At 48.7% G+C, this 17,006-nt stretch overlaps 3 protein-coding genes; 2 read left to right on the top strand and 1 right to left on the bottom strand.

Annotated features, from left to right (window-relative positions):
• Nucleotides 1-41: 41 nt before the first annotated feature.
• On the bottom strand, nucleotides 42-1,385 carry FFUJ_00550 (uncharacterized protein; the record flags this gene model as incomplete). XM_023573168.1 has 2 exons in its annotated part: nucleotides 42-1,177; nucleotides 1,238-1,385. The coding sequence occupies 2 exons, from the start codon at nucleotides 1,383-1,385 to the stop codon at nucleotides 42-44; spliced, it is 1,284 nt and encodes a 427-aa protein (XP_023424935.1).
• Nucleotides 1,386-3,068: 1,683 nt separating this feature from the next.
• On the top strand, nucleotides 3,069-4,195 carry FFUJ_00551 (uncharacterized protein; the record flags this gene model as incomplete). XM_023573167.1 has 3 exons in its annotated part: nucleotides 3,069-3,493; nucleotides 3,662-4,001; nucleotides 4,055-4,195. The coding sequence occupies 3 exons, from the start codon at nucleotides 3,069-3,071 to the stop codon at nucleotides 4,193-4,195; spliced, it is 906 nt and encodes a 301-aa protein (XP_023424934.1).
• Nucleotides 4,196-5,545: 1,350 nt separating this feature from the next.
• On the top strand, nucleotides 5,546-8,286 carry FFUJ_00552 (probable homocitrate synthase, mitochondrial precursor; the record flags this gene model as incomplete). XM_023573166.1 has 23 exons in its annotated part: nucleotides 5,546-5,643; nucleotides 5,698-5,751; nucleotides 5,810-5,821; nucleotides 5,871-5,923; nucleotides 5,972-6,018; nucleotides 6,077-6,092; nucleotides 6,148-6,167; nucleotides 6,239-6,253; nucleotides 6,306-6,351; nucleotides 6,400-6,484; nucleotides 6,533-6,574; nucleotides 6,885-6,993; nucleotides 7,043-7,093; nucleotides 7,145-7,174; nucleotides 7,228-7,261; nucleotides 7,406-7,467; nucleotides 7,527-7,625; nucleotides 7,687-7,717; nucleotides 7,774-7,796; nucleotides 7,847-7,916; nucleotides 7,977-7,983; nucleotides 8,035-8,130; nucleotides 8,184-8,286. The coding sequence occupies 23 exons, from the start codon at nucleotides 5,546-5,548 to the stop codon at nucleotides 8,284-8,286; spliced, it is 1,203 nt and encodes a 400-aa protein (XP_023425535.1).
• Between the last annotated feature and the right edge of the window lie 8,720 nt (nucleotides 8,287-17,006).

Below are 17,006 nucleotides of genomic sequence, written 5' to 3'. Positions count from 1 at the left end.
TTATACAAATGTACAATAATTTTACATCGTTATCATCATTTCTAGTCCACGTCTGTATCAGTCTCAACGAACCGAGCCTGGTTTGACGGATGAGAAGGTCTAGGTGCTTCCACTGGTCCTCCTAATACACTGCCTAACATGGAACCCAGGGCACCAAACTCGCTGAGTTTGGAATAGTTTTTGTGTGAATGCCACACTTGTATCCGTGATCCGAATGGCTGTAGTGCCTTGTATGTGTGGTAGCCATAGCCAAGAGCTGCACCTGTGGCAAGAAGACTCAACGCCAACATGAGGGATCTGGCATCAATGCCAGTGATACCTCCTTCAGCACGTCTTCGTACTTCGGTCGCATACTCGTCGCCCAGACCAGGAACGTTGTGAAGGATGCTGTCAAGAGTTCGGCTTCCAATGCGGAACACGGTGTTATTACCAGGCTCAACCCATGGCAAGAGTTTGGACTTGTCCAGACATCTTGTCTTCATCCTGTCAACAAACGTGGACAGCCGAGGTGTCTTTTTCATGAGCCAATCTTTTAGGAAAGATCTTGGTACGGGAGCATCACGCATCAACGCGAGATAGCCAAACGCCAAGCAGTCCAAAGATGACATTCCTGTACCATTGAAGAAACCATGCATCTTCTCCTCGGGTCCTCCGTCAAGGAAGTCGTCTAACACAGTGAGGCAGTCTTCTGTGATTCCATATAACCGTATAAGAACTGCTTGTTCAGGGGTCATTTCTTCATGAATAGTCTTCTTTGTCCTCACAGGAATGTGCTTGCGGAATGTCTCTGGTAAAGCATCTCTCCCAGAGGATAGGTGAAGGCCGCCATTGGGGTCAAAGTCAGTATCCATATCAGCAAAGCCCAGGTGCTCAACACGTTTAACAGCCTTGGCACGGAGCAGTGGCGGAACTGTCCATGTCAATGGGAAAGATAATAGAGTGCTGAAGGCGGGCCGAGTTGTGGCTGACCAGTTGGCAGCGGAGACATAGAGTGAAAGATCCAGCAAGGGAGCCGCGTGTGCAGACAAGAAGGCAGCATATGCAGCACGATCAGCCTGCTGAATGTCGGTCAGGCCAGCATCCAGATTGTCACCGATAGACTTGTCAGTCAAGTACTCGACAATAGGACCGAAGCCTGATACCCATACGCCCTCATGATACAGTGCTGGTAGTGTATCTGGTTGCAACGGTCAGCAAGACAGGGTTCAGTCAAGGCAGCGGTAATGGTAAGCCATACTACACGGGCTGACGGAAGGATCGTTGCTAGGAATCAGGCGCCAGGCTGATACAGGGAGGCTGCTGTGCAGGTATGTGATGATAGCAAAGCACTCGGGGTCAATGGACGGGAGGCCAAAGGCGGAACCCCATACGTGAAGGTCTAACATGGCTGGCCAGGGTCCGATGATGAGGCTGTGAAGCTATCCCAGGTTGTCTGTAGTTATACCACAGACGTCATGTGCTCCCGAAAGCAAAGGTTGTTTTGCGGAATTCAGTCCGCAGTAGCAGAAGCGCGCGGTAGTCTGAGGCGGGCAGACGGTATAGAGTTTTGTGATAGATCTCGTGGCGATACGCCAATATCACCAAGTAGAACTTAGTTGATCCTCGAGGCCGGGGAACTCTGGAAGGCTTCACAAACGCCAGCCTCGTGGTCGTTCTTGTCTCTATTCGACGAGCCTAGCAGCGCCTAATAGAATGCCCCGCCCGCTATGAGTGACAGCGCGTAGCCACGTGATTGATTTTCGCGCCCACCTCAGTATCGCTCCATAGGGTAAGGTACCTTAGTTCGTCTATAGGTACCTACTAAGGTAGTCTACCACGAAACCCAGGCAGCCCAGGCTGGTTACCTTACCTACCTAGTTAGCACCGCCGCTCTTGCTCAGCTTCAGTCCCTCCATCTACAGCGCAGATTTCTACTTATCTATGCGGTCAGATACCCATGTGAACACGAAGGGTGCGACAAAACCTATACAGCCGCTTATACACTGAGAGAGCACATCAAAAGCAGTCATGGGGGCGCAAGATACCCATGTGAACGCGAAGGGTGCGACAAGACCTATACAGCCACCAGTGCACTAAGAAGACATGTCAAGAATAATCATAGGGGGGACACTTACCTATGTGAACACGTAGAGTGCGACAAGACCTATGAATCCAAATCTGGACTGAGGAATCATATCAAAGCTGTTCACGAGAGCGTTCGATACCCTTGTGAATACGAAGGGTGCGATAAGCCCTTTATAACTACTTCTTACCTGAATGAACATACTCGGATCCATAACCTCCGGTGCACCTGTCTACGTCCCTATTGTAAAGACCGCTTTGCAACAGCCTGGGATGTCTGGAAGCACACCTGGGGAGAATCACATACAGCTACAGCGGTCTATATCTGCTTGAGGCATCTGACTTGCTCCTTTGCAATTGCTAAGCGCCGATTTGACGAGCGGGGAGCCAAGGCCTACTGGCTAAATTCCCATGTAATACCGGGCGTTGCTACCTCTGGTGCGGAATGTCTACGCGAGATGGTTCCCTCATACGTACCTCCATGGGGAGGACCTGGGTGCCTCCCTCTATTCTCTTAACTTTTAAGAGCGTATGCCATATCTAAGTGTTAACTGAATGCGGACAGTCTAAGTGTACTTGATAAGCCAAACTTAGCCAATCCAGATGAGATCAAGAGCAACATTGGTTCTTTGCAAAAGTCTATCTACACTCAGAATATTGGGTTTTGGCGTAAGCACCTAGATTCTAGTTGCGCACCTTGTGGGAATCTTGTTTGCTGACTGTTGAGTGAAGGCAATAATAAGCATGCCTGAGTATCGTTCTTAAAACTTGGCCTTTGGTGTATAGGACTACGTGCTAGCTCGTTTGATGGAGAGCTCTGTGAGACCAGTCCTTTCGATACTGTTATCGACTTTAACACGGCTTATTTTACTTTAAATAACTTGAGAGATGATGTACTGTCGAAACAGAAGACAATCAAGACCCTCGGACTCTTAAGCCGTTGTGTATACTGTTCGGCTCTCTGGGTGCTGCGGAGATTTATTGATCCCTAGATAACGCTAAACACCATGTCAGGTGACCAAATATGCGATGCTGAGGCTTGCAATAATCGTATGCTCTCTGGTTTGAATAAGTGTCTTGAACATGTCTACCAGATAACTCTGGACTGGCATACTAATGAGTGGATGGGGAGCCTTCCGGCTCTAGAGGCAGCGATGCAGATTGCTGTGAGAAAGCAATGGACCTATACTCATAACTACCAGGCTATCCAGGATCGTGTTCAAGAGATTCGAGATGGCAAGCGGCCGTCATCGGACCTTGTTATACTGGACAATGAGTTCTCGCCCTCCTCTCAGCAGCCTTTTGAGATTGCAATTATTGATCGTGTTTACGGCCGAATATTAATTAACACTCTAGTGAAGCATCCTGAAGGGTCCCGTATAGCAAGCAATCCATACAGCTCAGCTTCAAATGGGCTCCCAGCCGCTATCAAGTAGCGTATGAGCCACCGAATAACGAATAAATTCGACTCAGTGTCTGGTCCTTTGACCTAGCGAATGAATGTGCATGAAGTTGCGTCTGAACTTCAGAAAGTTGGCATCTTGAAGAAATCAGTCTTTCTTGTCTACCATCAATCAAAGATTGACCTATAAATTTTGAGAAACTTCCTTGCGACTGGTGGTTATAGCGATATCCTGCCAAGCAATGATAATTGCATTCCGCTACTCCAGGTCCTTCGCCACCAGCAACTGCCAGCGCCATCCGGGTTTCGAATTTTCCCTCTGAAACTAGAGATTATCTTTTCTGTCTTTTACCCTCGTCATAAGCTTTGCGGGCGCAATCATCGTGCGCTCGTTGACTGCCAGCAGACAAAGCTGGTGCTCGACAAATTCGATAGCCTATGCAATCCTGTGGAGAGTCGCGGGTCTGAGTGGCAGCCAGAGGAAATGGCTACCGTTTCGCAGAGACAGATCCTGGATTTCTTCAACTGGGAAAAGAAAGTATGTCTCTAATTAAGACCATGTTAGTATTTATATATTGACTAAGCTTTTAGACTGTTAGTAATGAGAAGCAAGATGGAATAGATGGTGGAGGCGAATCAGGTGGCCCCTCGACCGTGACTACGCATGCCGTTGCCAAGACCGAGGACGAAGGGAATAAATATGCTTATGGTGATTTCGGGCGACGAGGCTGACAACGAGAACTAAGCTACGCGACAGATGGCGACTCCGGCATGGAGTACCGTGTGGGAGGCGACTCGGGGGGCAGTGCGACGTGGGTTAACCGGCGGAGAGCCACTGCAATCGCGGGGTAGTACGGAACACCTGGTGGGAGAGCGATAAAAAAGACTATGAGTCACTAAAACTAAAGAACGGACATTCGGGGGCTGAAGCTATACGAGGATTAATGCACAAAGAATTGAGTTACCCTATGAAGACAACGCTCCCAATAATTCAAGTCGTTCAACTCAATTCAAGTCCGACCCCCTGACTTGCAAGTCAGGAAAAAAGGCCACAAGTCAAGTCTAAGGTACCTAGGTCCTGACTTGCAAGTCAACAAGTCAGCAGGTAAAATTAGTAATATATAAGTACCTTTTACCTCTTTCTTTTTAGAAATTCTTTTAGATTTAGGGTAGGTTTTCTTATCTTATCTTAACTTATTAGTCAGCAGAAAAAAAGGTCCCTGCAGAGCCAGACTAACCTAATTAGGATATACTAAAGTCTCGCAAGTCAGTCAATTCAATTCAATTCTGATTGGCTGATTTGTAGCCAATCCAAGCCGGACCTCCCCCCCAAGTCAAGCCAATCAAAAAGTCGGCTTGAATTGAGTTGTTGGGAGCGTTGTATGAAGAGAGGCAAGACGGGCAAGACGGACAAGAGAGGCTCAGGATCCTATTCCGTTCAAGGGGGTTATGTCCGCGTGCTTCAGTGGGACTCTGCGAAGCCAGCCGCCCTACTTAGGTATGTATAGCGTGAACACCACGCTGTGTACCTAAGGTATGTTCGAGATCTACTCCCTAAACAGATGCCTCCATCTGGACTTAAGAAGCCCTACAATAGGCCATCTATTTATTTGAGCTGCAGAAGCTGTGAGACCCGCAAGAGGCTGCGACAATGTTCCTATATAGCATCTCGAGTCACCCCAAGCTAGAAGTGATGATACACACAGGATACGTGCCGCTCCAGCACAAGGTGCGTAGGTTTACGGCGATATCGGACGGGCCCAGTGGCGATGCAAACCGTGATTGGTTCAAAATAGGTACCTCTCCAGGGCTAGTACTCCCCACAGGCGGGGTAAGTGGATTACGGAACTTGTGGTCCGTCTGCGTCACTTACCTATGGCCGATCGGATTCCATGACTCTTGAAAACTCTTACGGCCTGTATAAATACGCATCGACAGCATCAACACACTGCTGAACCAGGACTGCGCGACGGTTATCTCCTGCGAATAGAATTCGAATCAAAGTCGAATCGAGCTGAACTAGGTTCCCATCGATTCCAGACATCAATTTCCATCGTCGCTAAGAGCGGCCTATTTCCCACGATGTCCATTTCCAGCAATACAGCGACGAATCCCTATTCGAGCATCAACGACCTCCTCAGCAATGTGCGCAACTTCAAGATCATCGAGTCGACCCTAAGGTATGAAAAGAAGCAGAAGAAGAATGCAGAGGAGTGTTATTGACTAGTTTAAAGGGAAGGAGAGCAATTCGCCAATGCGTACTTCTCGACGGAGACGAAGATCAAGATGTATGTGGAAGGCGGAATCTGACCCTCGTTGTATGTGCTAACGTGGTCTTGTTCACAGCGCGAAAATGCTGTATGACACCTCCTCGCCCTGATATTCCAGCAACAACATTAACACCTAGCGGCGATGCCTTCGGAGTCGACTATTTGGAGCTTACGAACCCGGCTGCCAGTCGTGCGTTAACCCTGCTTCTCGTTAGATCTCAGTGCTGACCGATTATAGCACAATCCCGGGACGACTGTGAAGCTATCTGCAAGCTCGGCCTCAAGGTACGCGGCGAGAATAACTCCATTGGACAAGATAGGATACCTGCTAACGAGACAACAGGCTAAAATTCTAACACGTCAGTGAATTCCTTGTGACCCTGCTCCTGGCACATCTTCTAACAGATAGCTTAGACACCAGATGTACTCTAGAAGTAAGCACACCGAAAATGACTATGTTGAAGAGGCTCCGGGTCTTTGCGCGTAAGCGACTAACATATTCCAGGATGCCAAACTTGCGGTATGCGCGTCCGAATCAGTTGCCCATGACGAAACCCTACTAAACCCTGAAGTGTGACTGTGGAGTCGACGGCGTTGATGTCGTGATTGGAACGAGCCGTGAGTACACACCTATCGCTCGTCCGAGGACCGACTGACATGAATCAGAATTCCTCAGAGAACATTCCCTCGGCGGCAAGAATATGACTGCTATTACCAAGCAGGCCATCGAGGTCATTGAGTATATTAAGAGGTATGCGCACTACTGACTGCTTGAAGACAGTAGCTAACAGTTGCTTAGCCGAGGCTGCGAGGTCCGCTTCTCAAGTGAAGATTCTTTCCGGTGAGTTGCGTCTTACGTCCCATCATATCGACCCCTATCGTCGGCCAATCAATTTACCCTGCTCGAATCTGGGCTTCAGAGGGTCATGCTGGGTAGGACCTAGAGGATAGCGCAGGATCGTTCGTGCAGACTGAGCTCTGTCTCGCATTAGGTTGCGGGCCTAGAGCCTCTGCTTTGCTTTGCCCAACAAGGCGAGAGGCAGACTCCGTGGCATCCGTTTCTCCAGAGGCTTGGCTTCTCATGTATATCTTGACGGCGCTTCAAGGGGGTTGGCCAACTAAACTCAACAGTCGTGCTAACATGTATGAAGGTCTGATCTAGTCGATTTGCTCTCAATCTACCGCGCAGTCAACAACGTCGGCGTCAACAGGGTAGGCGTGGCAGATACCGTTGGCCTTGCTTCACCAAGACAGGTTTACGTAGGTGATCATGTTCACCTTTAGTTTGCACAATGCTAACCATTCACAGGACCTTGTCCGGACTCTTCGAGGTTGTGTCTCCACCGATATCGAGGTCCACGTATGTGCTGCTGTGAATCCCTTCGCATACCACTTGGCTAATCTGTTACAGTTTCACGATGATACGGGCTGTGCTGTTGCGGTTCGTCACATTTTTTGAAACCTACTTCGAGAGGAGAAGCTGATCATTTTAAGAACGCATTTACTGCCCTTGAGGCTGGCGCTACACGTAAGTTCACCCTCACGGACTTACTCCCTCTATGAACAGCTAGAACATGCGTCGGACAAGCAACCTTGAGATGGGATTCCGGGTCCAACGAATTGTCAACGACGTCTTTACGGGCGGATATCAGGCTAACTTGTTTCGGCACAGACGTCGACACATCCGTACTCGGCCTGGGAGAAAGAAATGGCATTACCCCACTCGGAGCTCTTGTGCGTTAAACTCATAGTCTTTCTGAACCTGGTCATGGTCTGACTCGACGAAATTACAGATGGCTAGAATGATGCCGACTTCTAGGGACTATATTCTGTCGAAGTATAAACTGCAAGAACTCAAGAAGATCGAAGACTTTGTCGCAGAATGCGTTGAGGTACCTCAGAACCCATGATTGCTCGGCTGTCTTAGAAGTTGCCAAGCTAACAGCGTCCTAGGTAAACGTGCCATTCAACAACCCAGTTACTGGTATGTTATCTTGCCCTTCTGACACAGCACTGCAGCTTTACTAACAAGAGCTGTAGGGTTTTGCGCATTCACGCACAAGGTATATAGCACCAGTGAGGCCTGCTGCCTATCTGATTAACGAGACACCAGGCTGGCATCCATGCTAAGGCAATCCTCAACGACCCGTCCACGTATGAGATCCTCAAGCCTGAGGATTTCGGTTTGTCAAGGCAAGTTATACTATTTGTTCCCCACGCTTTCAAGACTAACAGCTATGCAGATAGTGAGTTATGACAAAAGGTAACCCTGTCGCCCTAGCACTAAGTAACACACTGCAGCGTGCACTTCACGTCTAGACTTACAGGATGGAATGCCATCAAGAGTCGAGTTGACCAACTTGGTCTGAAGATGACCGACGCCCAGGTCAAGGAATGGTACGTTTTGGTCGCTGCTTCTAGATCTCTAGTTACTGACAGCTCTAATGCAGTACGGCCAAGCTTAAGAGCATGGCGGATCTGAAGGTAATGACACTTGACGAGAGCGATGCTCTGATCAGAAGCTTTCACTTGGAACTGCAAAATGGAGCATAGACAAAACGAAGAAGAAGGATGCTGGTGTCCTGGTGTGAAACACTCAGCGTGGCGCTCAGGCTCGTACGGCTGGATGCGCCTGGAGGCGGGGGGCTGAAGCCTGAGGCGTACCTAATACAGCCTGCTACGAAACTTCGGAGACAGCTCAGGCTTCGCGCTAAAAACGGATGAGGATCCCAGGATCCGTCGGGTGTGACTATTGAGGTAGTTCAGTGACAAAATACTGCATCGTAAAGGTTCATTTTACTTTACCGTGACAGAACTCTAAATTCTCTCCGTGGTTCAGTTTGGCTATCTCTATAGTATTTTGTCTGGCATCCACACCTCGGATGGGGCTTCAAACATGATACAGCCTCCCGTCCTGTCGGCCAAGTTCGAGCCCGAAGTACTTGTCCTGATCTGGTATCATGACCATTGGCTTTTCATGTCATGGAAACGTCTTTGCCTCGTCACAAGTGACTGACTCTCCCGTTCTGAGTCCCTGAAGCCACTTATACCCACTTCGGAGACATATCATATTCCTATCCAGGAGGCATACTTTAACTATCAGGTCTGATCTGCATACCAACCTCACAGCGTTATTTCGCTGCTGGGTGGACGAATACATGTCAAACAAGAACCCAGAATTTCGGAGATAGATAAGATGGACAAGAGCTGAATGATTACGGTATGTACGTTGGTGTTTCAACAACTGCTCTCAAATACTAGTGGTCGACATGAGCCACATCGATGGGAACGTCTCACCAACAAACTCACACCAACCGCTAGAGCAGAGCGGAAGGGTACGATGCCACAAAGCCTAAACTCCAGGTATTGAGGCACCACTAATCACTGCTCACTACAGCTAGCTTGTGCCATTCATCCATGGCGTAATTGGGCCGATGGCAACGAGCGATCTTCATCCAGCTCCTTATATCGACGGACAATCAGGCCTTTGTCGGTAATCTTCACCCGGACCCCTGAAGCGGTAACAGAACGGACATTGACAGCGATCGTCAATCTTTGAGACAGGCACAGGAACATGACGAGGGTGATGGAGCAAAAGATTTGGCCATGTTCGCCACATGGCAATTAGACGATCCAAATATGTCAAAGATAAGCAGCCTCATAGCCTTGATGGGCGTGACCGCCTGTTTCATCATTTTTTTTCTTCAATGTGCACGATCGTCTTTTTCATGATTATCACTATGAGAGCCTAGAGTGGCAGAGGCAAACAATTGAAGCAAGCAAACTACTGCAAGCCAAAAACTCCAATACCATGAACTTGGGTTTCTTCACATTCAGCTGGTACCAATCATGAATCATCCCAACCTGTTGGCTGGCTCTTGACCTTGGACTTGGAACCCAACTAACTATCATCCCGTCTCACTCTTTGCTTAGAACCAGGACTCGATGACAACCAACTTGAGTAGGGTCGGCCAACAAACCAATTGCGGTTGTGAAGGCTGAGAGGCTCCCGCTGGCGTCGCGCCGGCTCAGGGCCGGACATAAAAGACAAAGAAAAACACTAATGTTCTCTGGATTGCCATTGGAGTAATTCCGATGCCATTCCGTACCAAGAGTTACAGCAGTGTGCCGTACCTTGTACTAACGTTGGGTGGCTCTTTTAGGGGGAGATCAGATCACACCTCGAGGAGAACTAAGCGAAGCGAACGAGTTTTTCTCTCTAAAAGATGACGATTTGATGAATCTCGTCTTTGTCTGCCCCTCCCCCCGGTGACATCTCCAACTTGGGGAAAAGGAGACGATCAGCGCCGGGTTTCTTACCTTGTAAGCCACGGCATGTCCGGCCGCAGTTGAAGACGGGCAAGACATGATAGTACAAGGCAATTATCACTACTATCGCTAGACATTTCAGGGCAGCCGTAGTAATGTATTGCGCAAGCAGTCAGGCTCCCCTGGTAAATGGGCCCTGTAAGTTTCAGTTGTCGTTGAGGCGAGCGTCAGCTGTTCGGATCGACGCTGCAGAAGCGCGGCGTAGGCATCAAAGGATGAGGATTGCTATGTAGGGCAAGCGAACTGCTGTTTCTGTGCCTGTGCCTGGCAATGCCCAGGAGCCAAACCCAGCTTAGGCACAAGTTTATGAACAATGACAAAAATTGTACGATGCAAGGGAGCTACGTACTGGGCAAGGATACTCAAGATCACGAGGCGCTATCGAGACAGGGGGTCACGGTGATTTGAGCAACGCAATTGACATTTCGCTTTTTAGGCAATCAAGCCCTGGAGTGGCCCGTCTGCCAAGCAACTCCCGGCTCCGGAGATTCGCAAAAGGAGAGACACGGGAAGTAAGAGAAAAATGAAAAGTGAAAAAGAAGGCAAGGCATTTCGAGTCATCGTTGCGAGACAAAGGTCACTCTTTCGGATCTTGTTTGTTTAGGGGCAATTTCAAGTTTGATTGAGTTCGCGTAAAAAGTATCCTGGTATCTCGTTCCATTTCCGTCAACACTGAGTGATCAGTGGACATAAACATAAGGTAATTCCATTTGCTCCTGAGGATAATCGGGTGTAAATAGCCAACCCCCATCCCAAATGATATCTATGTTCCCAACCAACGTGTTCATCATAAAAACAATAAGCCCACATGCGCGCAATGCCAAAGATAGTGGAACAATGCGGTGTATGTTGTGAGACGCCGTGATAATGCCTGTCTATTGATACAGTTCCCTTGAAAGACCGTGGAACAAATTCCTCCCAAATAGTGATGAACGAAGTAGAGAAAGGGTGGTAATAAAAAGGTTATTAGATAGTGTAATAAAGGGTATTGTAACGGTGATGCGCTTAGTGAAGGGCGCACGCAAAGAAGTGAAGTTGAAGAGTCCGGTCGGTCCAGCCATAAGGGACGATGTTGGTGAATAGACCGGGTCGCGAAATGCCTGGGCAAAAGTGGCCAGGAAGATCCGGTGAAAGCAGGTTGTTTGATTTGACGGATGAACCAGTCGAAAGGCGGTAGTATTTTTGCATGCAGGCGGCTTGCATTGCATACCAAAACCCAGAGTGGTTATGATAGATTATGTGCATGTAGGGGTTCAGTCGTAGTTCGCATGTGCATATGCGGCGCGGGAGGTCGCAAGAGCCGGGCGAACCTTGTCCTTTGCCATTGTGTGACCGAGGACGAGAAGAGCTGAAGCCAAGAGCCTGCCTGTTGGTGTCATGTAGTGGCGGTTGCGTGATCCCGGAGAAAGAGGCTGAAACCCAAGACAGATGCTGGTTAACTGTCGATACTGTCGATATGCTTTAACCTCGCTTGGGAAGAGCAGGCAGAGGTCGGTTGGGAGGGGGGCCGGGGCAGGGAGGAAGCTGCGAAGGTCGTTGAGCAGGCATGTTGATGGTAGTTGAAGATATAGCTTCGAGTTGATGTGGTTGATGTATTTTGAGAACCGAGTATAGATAGCTCAGTTCAAGATGGTGTAGATGGTGTTTGGTGGTTGAGTTGATCCGAGTGTATCGATCAAGTGGTAGTAGTTGTTGTAGTAGTAAGTAGTGTAAGTGCTCGAGTGTTTGTAAGTTGATTTGATGTAAGTGAGCTAGTAGAGGCCAAGAGAGAATGCCTGAATAGATTCTTATTGAGTCGATGATGTGAATGATGGGTCGTGGGGAAGAGGGAGGTCGCTGCCCTTTTAATATTCCTGGCCAGGGCACTCTGGTGTTTGGTTTGTGCCTCCAGCCCAGCTCAAGCTCCTAGCCAAAAGGTAATCTGAGGTGAAGCAGCCCAGCCAGGGCAGCCAGGGCGCAAGACACAGGGCACCACTTGGAGACAGAGACAGGGGGGCCAGAGAAGAGAATTAGAGGGGGTGTGCCTGCACGCCCTCAGCCCTCCAGGAGATGATGAGGACCCGCTCCAGGACACACACCCCCTATACCCATGCCATGCCGTGGGCCATGCCACGCTGAAATGTGAAATGGAGGTCAGGACGGAGCTAAGGCTCTCTCGTACGAGGTAGATACGTCAGTTGAGGTACTTTGGCTCTAGGTACCAGAGCCCGCCGGACACCTGAAGCAAGCGGGCAGTCAATTGACAGCCAAGCCTTGGGGTTTCCTCTCCAGCTATTCTGGTGCGGTGTAAGAGAATACGATACACCTCCTATATTGTCTCCTTTCCATTGGCAAGCTTCTTGCTAAAACGAACGGACAATGACAAAAAATAGAAATAACGGAAATTGAAACAAGCAAACGGCCGATGGCATATCACGGAGTAGAACAACAAGACATGGAGTCCCTTTCTACGTTAGCAGTCAAGCCAAGTCATCAGTAATCAGCCCCTGTCGCACAACAAAGCGCCCAGTAATTCAGTAAAATCCACCATTTCATTCAATAATTAATTAATTAATATTGTAACTCACAATTAATTACATGCTGTCCTGTCTCTCGATACCCATCCTGAACCCTGTGCATGCAGTAGCACAAATGCAATGTGCTCGGCCACATTTTCAGTCTCTATGCGTTTGTCCTCACCGATGCTGCAGATGCAAATGTGCATCAATTAGCTCGTACAGCACAGCAGTTTACTCTCACTGCCCAGCCTAAGATGGTCACTCTCTGCCAATACGACGCCCTCAATCATCTGCTTCTGCTTGTACGACACGCCCATTGGACTTTTGAATGCCGGTCGACCCCAAAAAAGCAATAACGCGGGCACTTTGTATATGCTCATTATGACAATTCCTTGCTTCCTACGGCGCATTATCAGCCTTCTATTGGATATCGAGAGATCAGCTGGGCTGCCTAGCAGGCTGCCAATGTAGCACAGCCAGCAGCCCGTAGTGTAGTGTTCAATGCAGTCAACTCAAAGCTGACTGTTGCTGGTACTGGTAATGGTACTGGGTATCCGGATAATTGATGCGTCTAAAGGCCACGAGTGTCATGAGCCGGCGTATACTTTGGTCCAGCGCTATCAACCCGCCAGTGTAAATCTTAGGAACCGGCTTCCGCCGTGGAGGCGCACCAAAACTCTAGATCAGTTCTCCAAGGAGAGCAACTCAGGAAAACGAAACCCGTCGACGTCAAAAAAAAAATCTACAGCGAAGATCAAGTCCAGACCAGCCAGTAAAGTCTGTACTGATTCATTCCAACGAGTCCGGCTACCGAGCCGTTTGATTTTGCTTCTCCGTGGCAGCCATCACCTTGGTAGCGTTATTCTTTTTGACAAAACAGGCAATTCGAGGAAGATGCAGTGGTCGACGCCAATTTTGGCTGGCAGAACGGCTTAGACGGCCTGCGATCCTCGTCAGCCAAGCAGTGTGAAACAGGCGAAGCTGGAGAAAGACTGGTTCTTTGTTGGGGGTTCCACAGCAAACCCTGGTATAGAACGTCGCATGGAAGCTTTGGAAGAATTTCACCCTGGCCAATTGTACAAGATTGAGATTACGGCTCTAGCCCTCCTCGCCTAGGCTCGCTCTCGGGTGGATATGCTGCCCAGGGTGTTTGATGCTCGCTGAATGACGTCTAATTTCGGTGGTCCATGAGCCTGAACCTTGACTGTCATGCCCCCCGTTCACATGTGAGTTGAGATGAAGTGTTGGTAAAAAAAAATAGATACAAATCTCACCAAACCAAACGCCCAGCCTGGAAAAGCTGAGACCAGGGGGCGGCGGTTTTCTGTCACCGCTTGGTTCATGTCATAGTCACACACAAATGGGTCAACCAATTTGCTAATTTCCATCGTCAGCTTACTGGCTCATTCTCAACAACATTGATTAGGGCTGAGTACTATGTAGGCATGTCTGCAGGCGAGATCTTGACCGCTGAAAAGAAGCAACTTTGGTATGTGGATATGATATGGGCTGACCGATATACATCAACTATCGAACTAAAATTGGGAGCTGCATTAATACTCCGTACTTGGGCCTTCATGCTGCCGTCGGTCTGATAGATGCAGTCCAGACCCTCAAGGAATAATTATTTCGATTGCGGGGGGATATCCATAGTTACGTTGGTGTCATACGAATTTTTACCTTTAACGTAACTTAACTTACACTGACCGATCATCTGTCTCGGTTGTTGGTGCCAAAAGGTCTCAGATCGATAACACGATAGCATACCTTCCATACCGCAATACAACCTAACACTGGCGTGTAACAACACGTGTTTGTCTGTCCAAGCTGGCATGTTTCTCTCTATGGCCAAGCAAGCAATGGAGGGTAATTTCTTTTCCATATCGGAAATGCCACCTGATTATCTGACTATTACGGCGTAGACTAGTCTAGCGATGCGTTCGCCGTCGTTGAAAATAAACGTATTCGTTTCAGGTTACTCCCTGCTTCTACTGGTATTCGACATATCGCACCGATTTCGCGGCCCAGAACTCTCCGCAAGCCTAGGCACCACGGCTGGCGAGCCTCTAACGCACTTCACCTATCATTTCCGTGTCGTAGAAAACTTTAAAAAGAGAGAATAGAGGTGTAGCATTGGTCTGGCGGGCTCAGTATGCGGGCCGCCTTCGGTAGAAGCGTACCGAGCATTCCAGTGCTCTTCTAACCGATGCTGAAGAGCGAGAAAAAAAAAACCTTCGCTTTGACGTTTGCTCTCCCGACAGTTGAGAAGGCCAAAAGTGTAAATGAGGACTACCGTAATCTGCGTGCCTGTGCCTGGCTACGACACGTTTTTTCCCGTGTCATGGTGCTTAGTGAGACGGCGATGTTGTGGTTTTACGAGGTTCCTTGGATTGACGGAGAAGACCAAAATAGTACGATGTACCGCTAAGCCGTGTAAGCCATTTACAAAGCATGGGATTATTCTTACAGATCTGTTTCGCCGGGGGCATATCGAATGCATCAGTGTCTCGTGGTATTGCTGTGCCGCCGCCTCTTTCTTTTCTCTGCTTCCCTTCTGTTCTTTCGGTACGGATACATTCTACAGCCCTACATTCACGGTCACTTACACAACCTCTTCAAAAACATTACACGGCAATGTATTCGATACATACACCGGGGTTTGATGTTGAGTGGTTCGCAGGTGACACTGCCCAACCCAGGCTCTGGATCTGTATCCCTGCCTGCCAGCTGTGTTTCCCCAATCTCATCATGCACTTCTGTAACCCCAGTAGATTGATACCTGCCTACATATGGGATCTTGGATGACTCACACTCTTCGCCTTGTGACGATGTTGTTGTCCAATTCTGACCTTAATCCCGACTGTGCCGGCAACGTTGCGGTATACAACCAAGAGGAGTAAAGAAACTCAGGACCTTGATCCAATACAGTAAATGATGAAAAGACTTAGGTAACTCAGCATAAGTTTAAGATACCTTTTGCTAGGTTTATTCTGACACCCTACACGAAGGTCCGATCTTTTCTTGCTCCCCAAGAACAACTCGCAAACCCATGCATGCATTGGATTGGATTGGATGTCTCTGTTTTTTCTCATTGGTCTTGGCACGGAGGCTCAGCATTTAACGGTGTACGGTCAACGTTGTTTGTAACCCCCACAGGAGAGGAGGGGAGGGGGGGGGGGGGGGGGGGGGGGGCGAGAAAGGACTGCTTATTCGTATTCAAGGCATGCATGCTCTGAAGGTGAAATGAAACCTCCACTCTGACCATCCATCGGTTGACCCCATTATTTTATGTATGTAGCAGATCTCGCTTCGCTTTCTTTGTTGTGCTCGCTTTTATTATTAATCCCACTCCTGTGGTCCGTAGACCTAATCAAAAAGACCTCATCTCACCGCGATTGTGACTGTGCGTTCGAAGGGAGCGCTCGGGACGCGATATCACGCTGAGTGCAGTCAAAGATCATCGTAATGAAGTCATAGGGGTCCTACGTCTGCTGCACAGCACATGCCGCAATTCCATGAGCCTGGTGAGCGCGTGTTTGTTAGTTGAAGAGTGGGTTTCGAGTTGGCAGAAGAAAACCTGAGAACAAACGATTCATGAATGGTCCGTGTAAGTCCAATAGCTCCGAAACTTCCGAACAGATGGTCAAGGCCTTGTTTTCTCTACTTGCTGTGGACTGTCACTTTGTATGTGGGTTTGATTAGAATTGTTCTATGGACGTTCCATGGCTTCCATGGCTGTGGATGCGGATGTGGATGTGGACGTGGAATGAGGTGCCACGCCTTAACCATGGATGCCATGAAAGAAGAAAGAAATGCCATGGTTGGCGTTATCGTTTGCCGACTGAGGCGTCAGGGCCAACACCGTCAGAACATGGATGACCTTCGATTACCGAGAGGACATTCTGGATCACCTCACCTCACACCGACAAGAGCCCGGTCCATCTCGTAGAATATTCTTTGGAAATTTCCAAGGTCGGGATTTTATTCTAGAGCCAAGCTCGGACTTGAATGAAATAAACGGAGCAATGCTACTTGTGTCTCCTATGTTCCCGTCCGTCTGTGGCTTGGCTGAAAATGGTGTTTTCGGAGATGTCACATTAGCTCTTAGCTTACCGCCAATTTGGTTCACCTTATTTTTTTTTTATTAAGTTGCCGCACTGCGTAGACTAGAGGCTGATAATACTATAAACTACCGCTATAGCTAAGCCAACACGGGCACTTGCACCCGCTGCCTTTGAATGTGTTGGCCGATTATACGCTCACGTATGAATACGCTGGGGCAGAAAAGGTGACAAACTTGCATGATATCCATCGTTTCTGATCCATATGCCGGGTCTTTGTGTGAGTTGTCTATGATGCAACGGACTTACACGGACAACAATCATCAGAAACATCATGCACGACATCCCGTCAGTGAGCAGGTTTGGGCATCTACACGGCCCAACC

This window comes from Fusarium fujikuroi, chromosome FFUJ_chr01, assembly GCF_900079805.1.
Source record: "Fusarium fujikuroi IMI 58289 draft genome, chromosome FFUJ_chr01".
In the NCBI taxonomy this organism is placed as follows: domain Eukaryota; kingdom Fungi; phylum Ascomycota; class Sordariomycetes; order Hypocreales; family Nectriaceae; genus Fusarium; species Fusarium fujikuroi.
This window is presented reverse-complemented; position numbering and strand designations above follow the sequence as displayed.